General features: G+C 44.0%; 1 protein-coding gene across 1 annotated transcript in view; it reads right to left on the reverse strand.

Annotated features, from left to right (window-relative positions):
* Nucleotides 1-2,341: 2,341 nt before the first annotated feature.
* LOC126456808 (farnesol dehydrogenase-like) overlaps nucleotides 2,342-17,006 on the reverse strand; it is a 53,716-nt gene continuing 39,051 nt past the window's right edge. Inside the window, exons 4-5 of the mRNA XM_050092600.1 lie at nucleotides 13,765-13,908; nucleotides 2,342-2,517 (exon numbers count right to left, since the gene is read on the reverse strand). Coding sequence (XP_049948557.1) covers nucleotides 2,470-2,517; nucleotides 13,765-13,908 — 192 coding nt within the window. The 3' untranslated portion in view covers nucleotides 2,342-2,469. The remainder of the gene's footprint in view (nucleotides 2,518-13,764; nucleotides 13,909-17,006) is intronic.

Consider the following 17,006-nt stretch of genomic DNA (forward strand, 5'->3'; position numbering starts at 1 on the left):
TTATAAAAAGTGGTCAGCACGATACGTAGGGCCACTACATTAATAGAGGGATGAGAGGGGGTTAAGGGGAAGGGGGAAGAGGCATCGTGAGTAAGCCTCGGAATTCGAGCCTTGCCACCTTGTGTCCACTCAGCTCCAGCTCAAGCTGACTGTGTCCGCGCTTTCCTGCTTTTTTCTTTTTTTTTTCTTAAAAAAAAAAAGGTTCACCCTCACGGTCCTTATTACGACATTTTCGGCTCACAAAACAAAGCAGCTTGTAGGTTCCTTACCACTTAATATCCTGTTCAGTGGCCTTCCACTTCGATGCCAGTCTGCATTCTGCGAGTGAGGGAGCCTGTGCGGTGTGTGGGTAATAAAACACTCATATGCTGCCGCCTCAACCCATGAAGCTACAGTGACATTCCAAAGGTCATGACAGGTTCTTCGGTCGAGGTCCGGTGGGTTTTCTCGATGGTCCGTTTCGTCTCTGCCCATACGTTTTTAATAGGGTTTAGGGTGGTGCAGAGGAAGGCCAATCGAGAAGAGAGATCTCATTCTGTTCTGCAAACTACTACTGCACGATCGCTGACATGAGTGTGGGAGACTAGTCCTGGTGGACACAGTTACTCCCTCACGATGGAGCTGCCGCATTGGTGAGAACATACACTACTGTCCATTAAAACTGCTACACCACGAAGATGACGTGCTACAGACGCGAAATTTAACCGACAGGAAGAAGATGCTGTGATATGCAAATGATTAGCTTTTTAGAGCATTCACACGAAGTTGGCGCCGGCGGTGACACCTACAACGTGCTGACATGAGAAAAGTTTCCAATCGATTTCCCATACACAAACAGCAGTGGACCGGCGTTGCCTGGTGAAACGTTGTTGTGATGCCTCGTATAAGGACGAGAATTGCGTGCCGTCACGTTTCCGACTTTGATAAAGGTCGGATTGTAGCCTATCGCGACTGCGGTTTATCGTATCGCGACACTGCTGCTCGCGTTGGTCGAGATCCAATGAATGTTACCAAAATATGGAATCGGTGAGTTCAGGAGGGAAATACGGAACGCCGTGCTGTATCCCAACGGCATCGTCATCACTAGCAGTCGAGATGAAAGGCATCTTATCCGCACGGGTGTAACGGATCGTGCAGCCACGTCTCGATCCCTGAGTCAACAGATGATGTTGTCTTGCAAACGTCCCCAACCATCTGCGTGAACAGTTCGACGACGATTGCAGCAGCATGGACTATCAGCTGGGAGACCATGGCTGCGGTTACCCTTGACGCTGCATCACAGAGCTGCATCACAGAGCGCCTGCGTTGGTGAACTCAACGACGAACCTGGGTGCACGAATTGCAAAACGTCATTTTTTCGGATGAATGCAGCTTCTGTTTACAGCATCATGATGGTCGCATCCGTGTTTGGCGACATCGCGATGAAGGCACATTGGAAACGTGTATTCGTCATCGCCATACTGGCATATCACCCGGCGTGATGGTATGGGGTGCCACTGTTTACACGTCTCGGTCACCTCTTGTTCGCATTGGCGGCACTTTGAACAGTGGACGTTACACTTCAGATGTGTTACGACCCGTGGCTTTACCCTTCATTCGATCCCTGCGAAACCCTACATTTCAGCAGAATAATGCACGACCGCTTGTTGCAGGTCCTGTACGGGCCTTTCTGGATACAGAAAACGTTCGACTGCTGCCCTGGCCAGCACATTCTCCAGATCTCTCACCAATTGAAAACTTCTGTTCAATGGTGGCCGAGCAACTGGCTCGTCACAATACGCCAGTCACTACTCTTGATGACCTGTGGTATCTTGTTGAAGGTGCATGGGCAGCTGTACATGAACACGCCATCCAAGCTCTGTTTGACTCAATGACCAGGCGTATCAAGGCCGTTATTGCGGCCAGAGGTGGATGTACTGGGTACTGAGTTCTCAGGATCTATGCACCCAAATTGCGTGAAAATGTAGTCACATGTCAGTTCTAGTATAATATATTTGTCCAATGAATACCCGTTTATCATCTGCATTTCTTCTTGGTGTAGGAATTTTAATGGCCAGTAGTGTACATATCGAGCAGTGATAGGGATTAATGCCTGACTTTCTGCGATAAACTGCGTGTCCTTGTGCTAGAGGCATCCAGTGTACTGAGGTGATCATTCATCCAAGTGCTAACCGGGCACAACGTTGCTTGACTTCAGTGGTCCGTCAAGGAACTGCGTTTCTAATGCTGTAAGACGTTTGTTACCTGCTACTGTGAAATGGTGACCCAGTAGCCGGGCGATCGTTTTAGCCCTTTGTTAATCGGGACAGACCCTACGTGTTCACAGTAAACCAAGACTAACTTCAGATAAAACGCTGAAACAACTTTATTTAAAATAACTACAATACAAATTTCACAGAAACTCCTCTTGCCGACATCGTAAATGGTCGCGCTACTGAAAGTGAGCGGCTGTTGATGCCTCGCTGAACTCTAAGGTCTGAAGTCACTGCCAGTCGGTCGGATGACGATGTCGTACACCTGTAACATTACACAATTAGGCAGTTACATCCTCATTCTTCTAAATCTTGGAATTATGATAACGTCAATACTTGCCAAATATCTGCCAGCAAGATAAATTCTCTAGTATAATTATGCAGGTTATCGCTCGCGTATTTTATTTTCGTTAATTCAGGACATTTCTGAATCAGGCACTCTGGTATCTCAAGTTCAGAGTAACTTAGCGAATGAAATAGAGTACATTAGGTTTTTCTGTTGGAGAAACCATGGCTCCAAATTCTTTTAACTATGAGCATTCAGGTTTTTCATATCGAACAGAGAATGTTGTATTCCTCAGTGAAGTTTTTCCATCTGTCAGATGCTCGTCCAGATTGGTTGATTTGTGGGGAAGAGTCCAAACAGCGATGTCATCTGTCTCATCAGATTAGGGAAGGATGGGGAAGGAAGTCGGCCGGGCCCTGTCAGAAGAACCATCCCAGCATTTGTCTGGAGCGTTTTAGGGAAATCACGGAAAACCTAAATCAGGATGTCCTGGCGCGGGATTCAACGATCGTCCTTCCGAATACGAGTCCAGTGTGCTAGCCAGTGCGCCACCTCGCTCGGTCGTCCTGGTATTTTATCATCTCCAGGAATACAGAAATTGTGACGTCCGCCAACTATCCTGGTGACTTGTTACTGGTGCCATCTGACTACTTCTGCTGGAACGAAAAATTACGGTTCCTAGGCGACGGTGCCTGTTGAACGGGTATTTAAGCGGTAGTAAAGGCCTTGAAGTGGAGAGTCACCTGGACTAGGAAGAGCGAGTGCGGTGTAGGGACCTTGGCTGTCTGCGGCTTGCCGGTCGGGGTGGCCGAGTGGTTCTAGGCGCTACAGTCTGGAACCGCGCGATCGCTACGGTCGCAGGTTCAAATCCTGGCTCGGGCATAGATGTGTGTGATGTCTTTAGGTTAGTTAGAACTACTTAAACATAACTTCTGAGCTCATCAGTCCCCTAGAACGTAAATCCCATAGTGCTCAGAGCCATTATTTTGTCTGCGGCTTGCTGGTATCGGCAGCGTGACTGTTGATGTGAGGGGAGGGACAGTGTGTATTGTCAGCCGCCCAGCCTGCCCTGTGGTCTCCTTTCTGTGAAATGGTATTGGGCAGTGCTTCATAAGGAAACCACAACTGGAGCGACATCTCTGCAGAATAGCGGACTGTAACGTTGAGTACCGTGATCTAGGGGTAGCGTCTTTGACTAGTAACCAAAACATCATCGGTCCCGCTACTACTTCAGTCAATAATACTGATGATTTTTATTTAAAATTGAAGACTCCCAGCATAAGAAGTCACCCTCATTTAGCCAATGGCCTTGTCAAAGAGGGCGGAGGAGCGGACAGACGTTCAGGGCACTCTCTTGTCCTTGTGGTGGGAAACTGCCCCTAAAGGTGGCATGAGGATGCAGGAGGCAATGAAAACCACTGAATGAAATATACATAACGTCTATCCACAAGACATCTTGCCTGTAACTGAAAAAGTGTGATGATGATCTCTCCATTGGCAAAAGAATCGAGGATAGTCCTCCATTGGGATCTTCAGGAGTTACCTGGCAAGGTGCAGGTGACTGTGAGAAGAACATCAACAGCAGCAGAAAATGGTATAACTGGAGTAGGATTCGTTATGAATCGAAGGTAGGGTAAAGATTGTGTTACTGTGGACAGTTGGTGATTGAACGATTGTGCAAACACTTGCCCCATCATTGCCACAAACATTGAGATGAAATTTCGTGATAAAGCAGTACAAGAAATGAGACAGAGCCAGACAGAGAGACAGAGAAACACACAGAGAGAGAGAGAGACAGACAGAGAGAGGGGAGGGGATCGAATGTAACAACTTGTCACTGTTCCACGGAAAATTATATAGTTTGAGGCAAGTTGAACCGAAACTATCATTGCCCCACCCCACAATATTTGGGGTTGTTGAGGAGGAAAATAGTCGTAATTTATTGCACTTTCAGAGCAAGTTATTACTATTCGAGAGGCAAGTTGTAGCTGAGTTAGCAAAAAATAAAGATACTTTGATTCAGCAACCCAAAACTGTAACAAGTTTTCAGCTGCCAATAAAGCTATGGGCTGGCACAAGAAGCCATAGGTAGATGAAGCCAGAAAGGTATACTTTTGCAAGAATCTACAAGTGGGCCTGCTGATAGAGGAAGAGTAGCTGCCGAGGCCTTAGATGGCAAGAAGTTATCTACGTATATAGGTTTGATGATCACTGCCAGGGGTGCATGCGACTGAACAGCAGCAGTACGAAATCAGACTGCAGCAATAGCAACCTCTATTATCATATAACCATGCCTGGCACTGGGCAACTTCCTTCGTCTAAGCGACGTGGATCGATGCCTTGACAGAATAGCAGTGGATCAAACAACTCTACAATCTTCCCATTTTCGTTATGTAGTTTCTGTCATACAACATATCTCGAAGTTGTCAGCAGGTGGCGACAGCTATCAACTTGTGGAGAGTCATCTAGAAACTGCTACTAGACGCCAAGTTCGTTACACTGACTGCACCTAGCTCTGATGTCATTGGGAGTAAAATGGTGCCTTTTAGCTGCAGATTCTTCTGCTGCCTGACTTCTACTGACCTCAGCTGCCTATCTAGGAGTCTACAGTTCATGGCTGATAAAGACAAGCTGCCAATCAGCCACTTGCCCTGTGCAAAACCATACTCCTACTACAGGCTTGCACTGCAGGACACTACCATTGTATTTGGTGCAGATCCATGGCTCACATTTGGGCGCTCGAGTGCCTCCTGTGCAGAGCTGTGCATCTGCATCAGCCAACATAACTCACTTCTTTTTGGAGCTGCACGCCTGTCACCTACCCTCAGGGCCTGACACTGTGGTTCTTTATTCGCCAGAGAGGTAGCGACATGACTCCGCAGCATTGCCACTGCCACTGGCCTGCTGGGGCCTTTGAAGACCTCTCCCACCTGAGGTCAAGCACCCTGTCCATACTCCAGGGCTGATGTCCGCCCCCAGCTGCTGACTAATTTTAATGCTGTTTTGTGCAGTCACCACACTGTGCCTTACACACTGTAAACATATTACTGAGAACCACACTGTGATTACAGCGGACATCCACGTAGCTCCATGAATTTGATGCCGTGCTAATGAACGTGCTGCGTCTTCACAACTATAGTACGTTAATAAATTGCAGCCGCTGTACTGACCCATAGTGCTGCAACTGGCGTCAGAAGTGCCTGACTGGGGACTGGAAGAAGAAGTGGCCAAGTGGTTTGGGACGATGTCGACAGCCATCAGAACAGTCACGACACTCACTCAACTGTGTTCTTTATGCTGTACATCCTCTTTGTTCTTTCGTGTTGGTTTTGTGTGGAAGTTAGATACCACAACGTCGGGCAGGTAGGTTTTATGATTAGATTTGTTAATATGGATGAGGATGTCGAGATGAGTCTGACATCTATGCAGGTATGTGTCCAGTGACGTGTGTGAAATATAATCTGTTGTGTCTTAGTGCACTCTGAACTGGATCAGCCCCAGTGACATGTTCAACACACTGCTGTTAAGTAATTATGCTAGTCAGTGTCATGAGTCCAGATGGCTGATCATTTGATGCATGGACTATTTTAGTAATATGGTTAGTTATACGCTTATTACTTCCATTTTGTTTTTTTCATTCTGCTGTTGTTTTTCTAGTATGGGATAGAGACTTTACAATGACTGAGGCAAGAACAAAAGTTGTTGCCAACAAGCCAGCTGTACAATCCTTATTCAAGTAAGTAGTTCAGTTTAGACCATATAACACTGAACTGCATAAGCGAATAGATGCTATAAGAGAGGAAAAGGTCTAGTACAGTTTGATGGCTCCCACCTTAGATTAAATTAGCAGTGGATTATTTAAGACTTTTTCGGATAAGGCAGGGGAGAATATACTGGCATTTATAGATAACCTGTTGATAGCTGCGAAGCTGGGATTGTGGACAGATGAAGCGCTTTTCCAGATGACCAAGTTGCCCTTGAAAGAATAAGCCAAAGTTTAGGTTATGTACAATAAAGACGGAAGGAAAAGTCGGGAAAGGGCTGGTGCAAATTCTGAGTTCGTCAGCGTTATAGGAGCCGGAATGTCGGTTGATTAGGGTACAAAAGGGTAGGGAATAGACACTTTTGTTGGAGGTGGGCGCTCAGATGCCAATGGTGAGACTGGAAAAGTTACATCTTTCCCATAATAGGTTATGTCGAGTGGGAGATGTACAATTGCTACGTTCGGCGATGTTAATATTTCATCATCAAGTTGGGGCAAAGTGATGCTGGGAAAGTATGTATCTATATGGGGAAAATGTCCACTCTATGGTTATATTTCCTGTATAAGCATCATCCTGAAGTTGACCTTGAGCAATGCGTGGTAGAACTTGAGGGAACATGGTTCCATCTGGGAAAACTGTAGTCGATGAACCCCTGTCACTAGATTAATCTTTCATGAAGTGCAAACTGACTAAACTGAATGCAAAGTCACTAACGCTCAAATCACGTGGCAAAATACTACAAGGTAAGGGAAATTTCTTTTGGTGTGTTTAGGAACATAACTGTCTGCAAATGTGTTGTGTAGTAGGATCATTGGAACAAAACAATGAATTAGATAGAGCATGTTGTTTTGTGCACAAGACTATTGTATACATGCAGAATACAGATGATAATTGTCGATGTCAAACATATCCGCACTGACAAACTTTGAGTAGTGCCCATCAGAATGTTGCCTTTTCGAATAAGATCTTATGTTCTGCAGCCTGTCTCCTGAACCATCTCTAAAGACTTTGCCACGGTTGTATTGCTGACGTGATGGATGAAGCAGGTGATGTTATCCACATAATCTTCGATGGAGTACAACCTGTAAGGCTCGCTAATTGCCCATAGAGCTCACTACCTTTTGGACACTGCTTTACCTGGCAAGCGAATCCAGATTTGGAAGGGGTGACTATAGTGCAGATCTTTGTAAAATCTAGAGTGGTCAAATTTTCTTTCCGAAGAGTAAAAGGAATACAGCAAGTAATCCTGTCCCTGCAAAAGCAGGGTTAAAAATGCAGAGTACACTCACACTGGCAAAGGATGAAGAAGGCATTTACAAACATCCTTTTCTATGGAACTAGTCCAGCGTTCGCCTTATTCCATTTATAGGAATCACAAACAACAAAATTGTTGCATTTAGCGTGACTCCAATCTCATGCAAACTTCGAGTTCAGTGACATGAGCACTGCACCTTCAGCTCTATGTCTGCAACAATACTTTGGTGATCACGGAAAAACTGAAAGAGAGCTTCACACATTTTCAAAGTGCTGTACCTATAAAGCTTACGTGGAAGTTTTACAAGTAATCTGTATCTATGGAGTAATCTCTGTGCAGTACACCAGCCTGTGTGCAAATCGTCTGTAAGACGATTGTCATATAAGACACTGGTGATGGAAGACGCTGAAGCCCATAAACTGTTATGGACTGTTAATTTAAATGTGTTGTTGCACTGATAGTGTGTTTCAACGTTGTTTGTGCGTAATGTCTAACTCGAACCATTAAATTACGGATCACAATTTAACAGTGATGAAGAGTAGACTAGTTTGGAAAAATCAATGTGGAGGAAGGTAGGATACAGAAGTACTAAGGAGTGAAGAGATGCGTTTGAGGCTATATTGGCTGAAGATATTTTGGTAACGAATACTACAATAGGCAGTCAAAGAGAAACGGACGTGCCCAAGGAGGGCAATCACTGAATATTAACAGAGGAAATAAGTACAACTGGGGTAACAGCGAAGAAACCATGGGTAACAGATGTGCCGTCCCAGCGACATTTGTACCGTAAAGACATTTAAGTCAAAAAAACTTGGAACAAGAAGACTATCTCACGACGGAATAAATATACACGAATCTTGTGTGTTTCACCGGCCGCATAGGCCGCGTAAAATATCCTTGTTTTATAGTAAGTATTAAAGTTAATCGTAGTATCAAGGAGTAAAATTATTTATGTAGTAACCTCCATGATATTACGGCAGAAGAGCGCTCCTACATTGTTCTTCTCTTCGTGTTTCTATTCTTGTTTCTGGTGTTAACAAGCAGACATCTCGTAGTACGAAAGTAATGTAAGCATTTATGCTCTTAACCTTTTTAATATAATACGTTAAAGTTTATTCGATGTGCAGTGAGCTTTCTGTCATGTTCCTTGCACTGAATTAATTTTTTTTAAGACGTTTACAGCTCCACAATTTTAGCAGCCGCTACTTCAACGGACGCCCTTACACATCGATTTAAGTAGCGAAATTATGGCGGAAGCGCAGAGATCGCCCGCTTTAACATTTAACAAACATTTTTTTTACAGCGATGAGCCGCAGGGGACACCAACTTTAGTTTTAAGATTTTACTTTTCAGTTTACCATCATATTCAGGCTGTGGTAGTCGAATCCTGGCTCTCGGTGTAAGACGAGTATTCTTGAGTGGGTCCACAATAGCTTCAATATTTGAGTCCATGCTCGTAATGTACAAACACGCCGAGGCTAATTATAATACTGTTATATTTTCAGTCTCGTGCAATATTCTTGGAAGTAAATCATGTAACAATTTTTGCATGTTGGACCACACAAATTCACGCGTCTTTTTACAAACACCGAATAAATAAATATACTCCCCTCTCGAAGAACAGCCACTTCACAGAACAAATACTTCAGTTTACCTACGAGAGAAGGAATTACACAAATATTTAGCAAATTACAGGAATTCAGCAATAAAAGTCACTTATAACGAAATACGTGAAGGATATCCGAGGCGAAATGCCTGCAGGAAAAATGGGAAGAAAGCGAAAAAAAAAATGTGTGTGTTCAGTTCGGGTCTGCGCCGTAGATATTTCACGAAAACGTCGGGATAAGTTCGCAAGGGTTTCATATTAAAACAAAATTTTACTATCAATCTCTTTAATACAAAGTTCACACGGAGAAGTGTAGTGGTTACAGATAAGATAAATCATAAGTTTGGAATGTCACTGGCCGCCGTATGCCCGGTGGGCACTTACATACCGTTTGGCGCCATTTTTTCATTTCCTTTTCTAAGCTGCCGTACCTCTCGCAGTCTCTTGTCAGTGGAATTTTAAGGCTTTTTGGATTCCTTTCAACACGAGCTTTCGTCTGACTTGCAAACACACTTGAAATTAGTAAAAGATACCGTCTTATATGACTCGCACTTTCTATATGTTGTAACTTTCAATTCAATATCGAGCATTCCAGAGCATATTTTTATAGTCTCACTTTGGACTTTGACTCTACAGGCTCTTCATGATGACGCTCAGATTGGCGTAGCGTGGATATGGGTTTCGGCTTCACATTGTTTTAGCATTTTAGAGAACGCTAATTCCTAGTAACACACATGCGCCTACGCTGGTACGATGACATCACAGGCAAAAGAAATATTGGGCGATAGACAGACATACATACATAATCTATGCGTTGTGATTATACGCACATCAAAAAAAGTTTTGCATCACCCCGGTTCCCAGAACTCCTGAAGATGAACTGTCATACAATATCTCTTTGACTGTTCAGAGACGTTGACAGTGGTTATCACGAAAGCCGCGTGCAGATGTAAACAACCGTGTACGAGAAGCGAATATTAGACGGAGAGGATCCGACAGTCGATCAGTTAGTCATTCCACCAGGAAGAAGGTACACATCTCCTGTTGTCTGTAGTTAAACCATGCCTCGACGGTCAATACCGCAGTTCGATCGCGTCCGCATTGTTACTCTGTGCCACGAAAGGCTCTCAACAAGGGAAATCTCCAGGCGTCTCGGGGTGTACCAAAGCGATGTTGTTCGCACATGGAGGAGATAGACAGGAATTGTCGATGACATGCCTCGCTCAGGCCGCCCAAAGGTTACTATTGCAGTGGATGACGGCTACCTACGGATTATGACCCGTAGGAACCCTGACAGCAACGTCACTATGTTGAATAATGCTTTTTGTGCAGCCACAGGACGTCGTGTTATGACTCAAACTGTGCGCAGTAGGCTGCATGATGCGCAACTTCACTTCCGACGTCCAAGGCGAGATCCATCTTTGTACCGCGCTGCATGGTGTCGTAGTTGCAGATGGGCCCAGCAACATGCGGAATGGACCGCTCAGGATTGCCAACATGTTCTCTTCACAGATTAGTGTGGCATATACCATCAACCAGACAATCGTCGGAGGCGTGTTTGGAGGCAACCTGGTCAGGCCCAACCCCTTAGACGCACTGTCCAGCGAGTGCAGCAAGGTGGAGATTTCCTGCTGTTTCGGGGTGGCACTATGTGGGGACCGACATTCGCTGCTGGTGGTCATGGAAAGTGCCGTAACGGCTGTACGATACGCGAACGCCATCCTCCAACTGATAGTGCAACCAGCATATTGGCAAGGCATTCGTCTTCATGGACGACAATTCGCGTTCCCATCGTGCACATCTTGTGAATGACCTACTTCAGGATAACGACATCGCTCGGCTAGAGTAGAGAGCGTGTTCTCCAGATATGAACGCTATCGAACATGCCTGGGATGGATTGAAAAGGGCTGTTTATGGACGGCGTGACCCGCCAATCACACTGAGGAACCTACGCCGAATCGCCGTTGAAGAGTGGGACAATCTGGACCAATAGTTAGTTGTTTGATGAACTTGTGGATAGTATGCCACGACGAATACAGGCATGCATCAATACAAGAGGACGTGCTACTGGGTATTAGAGATACCGATGTGTACAGCAATGTGGACCACCACTTCTGAAGATCTCGCTGTATGGTGGTGCAACATGCAATGGGTGGTTTTCATGAGCAGCGGGCCGTTATGGTCGAGCGGTTCTAGGCGCTTCAGTCTGGTCGCAGGTTCGAATTCTGCCTCGGGAATGGATGTTTGTGAGGTCCTTAGAACTATTAACATCTGAGGTCATCAGTCCCCTAGTTAGATTTAAAGTCCCATAGTGCTCAGAACCCTCTGAACTAGTTTTCATGGGCAATAAAAAGGGCGGAAATTATGTTTCTGATGATCTCCATTCGAATTTTCTGTACCGGTTCCGGAACTCTCGGAACCGAGCGGATTAAAAACTTTTTTTGATGTGTGAATCTCTACCACCTACGAGACGAATAATGCATATACAAAGGCGACGATATTTTGTCACACAAGGGAGCTTGTTTCACGAGCGAATAGACGTTTTCTTGTCAAAAGAAATGGTTCGCACAAGGAGTGCATCTCGATGAAGGACAGTCTAAACAACTTCTGGTGGAACTAAAAATAGAAGTGTAAACATTAAGAGTGCAAGAGGAATTATACTGTTAATCGCGGGAGGCAGGTGGGATAGGTGGAAAGAAAACGTTGAATGTCTCTATGGGGGGGAGGACTTGTCTAATGGCGTGTCAGAAAAAGAAATGAAAGTGGATATGGAAGACGTAAGGGATCCAGTATTACAGATTCTAACAGTGCTTTGAACAGCCTGGGATAAAATACTGCAGAAGGGATAGATAACATTCTTTAGGAATATCTGGTCAGAGTTCTGTGTGATACTGGAACAGCTGTTGATGAAACCACCTACAGACGGCCTGCTGAGAATAGCTGACGTTGAGCTACGGGCGTGAGCTAAACCTCCCAGCTAGTAGTCGCGCATCATCTTAATTAATCTTGTAGAAAGATTTCCCCGAGGTGAAACATGAGATGTGGGCACAACGTAGTATCGTGCTTGTAGGGACACGGTCAGGTGCGAATGCTGCTGGCGAGTTATGTTGGTGCCCCTCCTGAAGCCCGCTAGGTTCTAGCGTCAACACATCTATTTGTTGCTGTTGTTTGGTGTGCACACAGTTTGGCAGCTTGCTGTTTGTGGTCTGGCAGTGTAAATAAGCACGCTGCTATGTTCAGCAAGAGTAGGGGTTTCTCGCTTGTGGCTGGCTTCGGTAGACGATGCCCTGGAGTCCAGCAACCAGATAGTACCGGTGGCTGCAGTGGCCATGCCATTCGCCTGACTACTACACTGTCGATTCACATTAATGTGACCACCGTCAGACGCTCGAATAACCACCTATTGCACTGCAGGCCATTGCAAGACATGCTTGAAGAGATATATTCATGTTCTAGAAGGTACTGACAGGGATGTGAAGCCATCCTGATCCCGGTGCGGAGGCCAGCTGCGTTAGGGTTCTCGGGCCAACAATTATGCCGTTTCGAACGTCAGGATCCATGGCACGAACTGCCCGATCGAGATAGATCCAAACCCGATCGAGAATATTTGGGACAGAGGAGTTTTGTGGTCAGGGAGTACGATAAATTCATCCTGGTGGTATTCGAACCATGCACATACATTGCGAGCTCTGTGATACGTTGCATTGTCCTGATGGTAGATGCCACTGTGCTTAGAAAAACAAACTGCTTTTAGGGGTGGACATGGTCCCAAAGGGTACATGCGTTCCTGAATGACAATAACACCCAGGGAATGCCACGAAAACATTCATCAGACAATAATGCTTCCCAAGCCGACCTGGACGCTTTGCTTTCAAACTTTTTACGCCATACACGCCGTAGACTCTCTGTCCAATGCGGTATAAAACGTGATACATCTGAAAAGGCCACCTGTCGCTACTCAGTGGACGTCCAGCTGTGGTAATGAAGTGCAAATTCCAGCCTTCATCGGTGATGAACAACAGTCAGCACCAGTGCATGAACTTAGCTGCCTGCTGTGGAGGATCCTATGCAGAAACGTTCGCTGGGTGGTCGTTGAGGTGACACTGTTGGTGGCCTCTTGGTTCATCTGGGCAGTCAGTCACTCAACGGTGCTCCTCTTCTTGCCTGTTCACATTTCCGCAGTCGTTGTGCACCGCGGGCCATAGACGACAGGGGTGAATACAAGTGCCTCGGCGCCAGTTTCGGATAGCACCATTTATCCGTGCACAGTTTGACCAAAGCGGCATGCGAACAGTTTATAAACGTAGCCGTTTCGGAAATAATTCCACACACGCCCCTGAAGCCAACAATCATGCCCTTTCGAACGTCAGATAAATCGCTCCATTTCCGCATTACAACCACTGCTATGTTCAGCGCATTCCTCCAATACGTCTTATATACCCTCCATTGCTAGTGCTGCCATGTCCCCTCTGTGAGTAGTTATTGCACGTTGACACGAACGTTGGCGGTGTTCACATTAATGTGAATCCATGAAAGTATAGTATAACTTTTAAAAATGAACTGTTCCTGTCTCAAACTGATTGTACAGGACAGGGACTCACCTGTGTGCGTGGGTGCTGTGAGAGCATGAAGATGATGGCCTCTGCGATGTCCTCTGGTTCAAGAAACTGGCTCTCCCAAAAGTCGTCTGGTAGACCAATCAGCGGGTTAAAGAGCTCCGTCCTCACGGGTCCGGGAGACACTTGCTGTTGGATAAATGAATGCGTGAGTAACTTCAACTAGGGTAAGTAATTCGAACAACAAAGGCGATAAGATCCAAGTTTTGACGGATAAATAACGTCAACGCTTCGTTTCGTTGAATGTAAGCTGATTTCAAGGTTTTATTTCCAAATAAGAGTCTTAGTAAACAGTAATATCTTTACAGAAAAGCGGCACAAACTTTTCGCCGTGAAATGTAAGAATGGGCAACATTTATTTGTCGAGAACGCGGGTTTATAAATTATGACAGCTTTCGATTGTGCAAGCAATCACTTTCAGATCTGGAATAGATAAAAAAGGTGTAGCTCATAACAAGTTATATTGCACGTATTGGAAGTAGATATAAACAGGAAAAAAGGGTCAAACAACATATCGTAGCCGACATGAAAGAAAATTTGCCAGTTAGCGTATTGTAGTAACAGAGTTCCCCAGCCGAAAATCATGTAATTTGGGGAGAGTATATAACACGATAAAATAATAATTCTTAATGAGCAGGCTGTTAATTAATGATTAAAGGTGCTCTTAGTTTAACAAATAATTTCGCAACTTAATAAAGTGTGAGGTATACAAAAGGGCCGGCCGCGGTTGCCGAGCGGTTCCAGGCGCTACAGTCTGCAACAGCGTGACTGCTTCGGTCACAGGTTCGAATCCTGCCTCGGGCATAGATGTGTGTGATGTCCTTAGGTTAGTTAGGTTTAAGTAGTTCTAAGTTCTAGGGGACTGATGACCTCAGAAGTTAAGTCCCATAGTGCTAAGAGCCATTTGAGCCATTATACAAGAGGAACAGTATTAGATGGAAAAAAGAACGTCGGCAGCTGGCATCAACAACAAGACAGAGCGCTTCAATGCAGCGGTAACTAGTGGCTGCAATGAATTTAGTCGGCGGCACAACGTAATCTTTCTGCTCTTCTGTATTCTGCATTTTATTTGACAAATTATTTCGTAATTTCCTGACCTAGGCCATTTCTGTCATTAGGCAAGACTAGGGCGGCCGCCTAAGGCCCCAAAATTTTAGTGGCACCGAAGAGCGGAAAAAATTAATTCAGTTAAATATGGTAAAGCCGAAGGTTAGCGAAAAAGTTATCAACGGTATTATGATTGTCCAGTAAATGTAGGATGAAGATAGATGTTACTTGTCATGTGAAATACGTAGAACGTAACAAGAAAGTATTATCATTCAGAGTATTACTTCAGATAAATCTTAAATTTACGCATAGGGGCCAGCACATAGTATGAAATAAAGATGTAGCTTTGTTTCTGACATTTCAATGGGATTCTGTAGAAGGAATATTCCTTCCTCTGTACGGTAGATTTTTGGCTTCAGATTTTTTTCCCAAGTCCAGTAACTTTGCTTGAACATGTGAACGTTTTATGTAAAAAAGGTAGAATGAGGAAAAAACTTACGTTACGTACGACCACCGTGAGCAACTCAAGGGCTATGAGCTACCACCCATTCCTATTTTAGGGCCACTGACTCCATGAAGGAAAAGAGCCAATGCATTTTGATAAACACATCCATGCCTCACAGGTTTTCAAACCAGCACCCATCTCAGGGTGCGAATGATCAGAAGCCAGCTCAGAGGACTACACCACCAGGGCAGCTAATAAAAGTTAAACTACTGTCAACAGAATAGGGAAACAAGACGTCATTTATTTACGTAATCGCAAGAAAGTGGGAGCTGAAAAAATGATATTTATTCCTCATTATACAAATATTTCAAGCAAAACAGAAACGAGGACAATTGTGGTTTTATTTCAAGACAGTTGATGCTTTAGCATATCTCCTGCGATTATAGCACAGTTTCTAAATTGAAGGACAAATTCATTCACAACAGAAAATACGTAGTTCCACACCTTTATTTTATTTTTTTTGGAAGAAAATGGACTAATAACTATATTTATGTTGAATTTCGTTGCAGTGGTATATTCAGTTGAGCTCAATTTTTATATAGAAAGAAAATGCTACATATTTTACTTATTCTAGAAATTTCAAAAATTGAAGATAATAAGTATCCTCACTTTCTTAGTTACTTTAGAACTGATGAGGACAAAGACTGAGTACGAAGAATTAAATTTGAGGACTGACCTCGAAAAATGAGGACGTCTGATAACCTTAATTCAATGATTAAAAGTATAACAATTCCTGTTGTTGTTCCGTTGGATGTTGTTGAGAGTGGAGAAGGGGTGGGATATGAGGGAGACTTGAGGTAGTAATAAAGGAGGAGCGTAATTGTTCAGTTTTCTCCTAACGCTGTAAAACACCTCGCAATGGTCCTCTTCCTGACTTGAACTGAACTTCATATGAACAATATTTTTTCTGCACATTTTAGGTCAGAATAGCTTCGATTGTGCTAACAATCATAGTCATACAATTTTATAAATTCGCGATCTAGACAAAGGTTGCACTGTAAGCTAAAAACGCTTTTCACATTCTTGACAATATCGAGTTCTTCAAAATAAGAAAGTGATGCTTACTAATTTACATCAAGGCGCCAGTTTATGGTAACTTTTACCTCACTGTGCAACGATTATTTCGACGGAGGACCTTACCGTGTTAGTTCGATGTTCCATAAATTAATTGCAAGGCAACTGTCTAAGCTATTTGGAACAAATCAAATTACGTCTAATATCCACACTGTAATCAGATCAGTATTTGTGCTGGTTGCGTAAGTCTTAAAATATACTGATATTTGTCAGAATCAGGGTTGATAGCAATTTCAAGATAGCGAGGGGAAATAGTATACGTGACAGTTTCAAAACAACTGATGTGCAATTTAAAAGCTGAAAGCTGACATTTGAAGTTATGACGATAAACTAACTGAACCTGTAGTGACAGTAACTTTTCTTGGCGGGGACTGACTGAAGAAAGTATATGAAAAACAAAAAAAAAAAAAAAACGAAAAAAAAACACTGCAGTGTGCACCTGTAAAACCTTCTGGATGTTTTCGAGAAGTGAGAGGTCCACCTGTTTCTTGTAAAAATTAGTAAAAGAATTATTGCAATGCATAGTATGGAATTGCTACGTATGAATAATTTTGAAATACATTACAATATGTTGTTGCTTCCGTAAATTTACTTTCAGTAA

Source organism: Schistocerca serialis, chromosome 2 (assembly GCF_023864345.2).
Source record: "Schistocerca serialis cubense isolate TAMUIC-IGC-003099 chromosome 2, iqSchSeri2.2, whole genome shotgun sequence".
In the NCBI taxonomy this organism is placed as follows: domain Eukaryota; kingdom Metazoa; phylum Arthropoda; class Insecta; order Orthoptera; family Acrididae; genus Schistocerca; species Schistocerca serialis.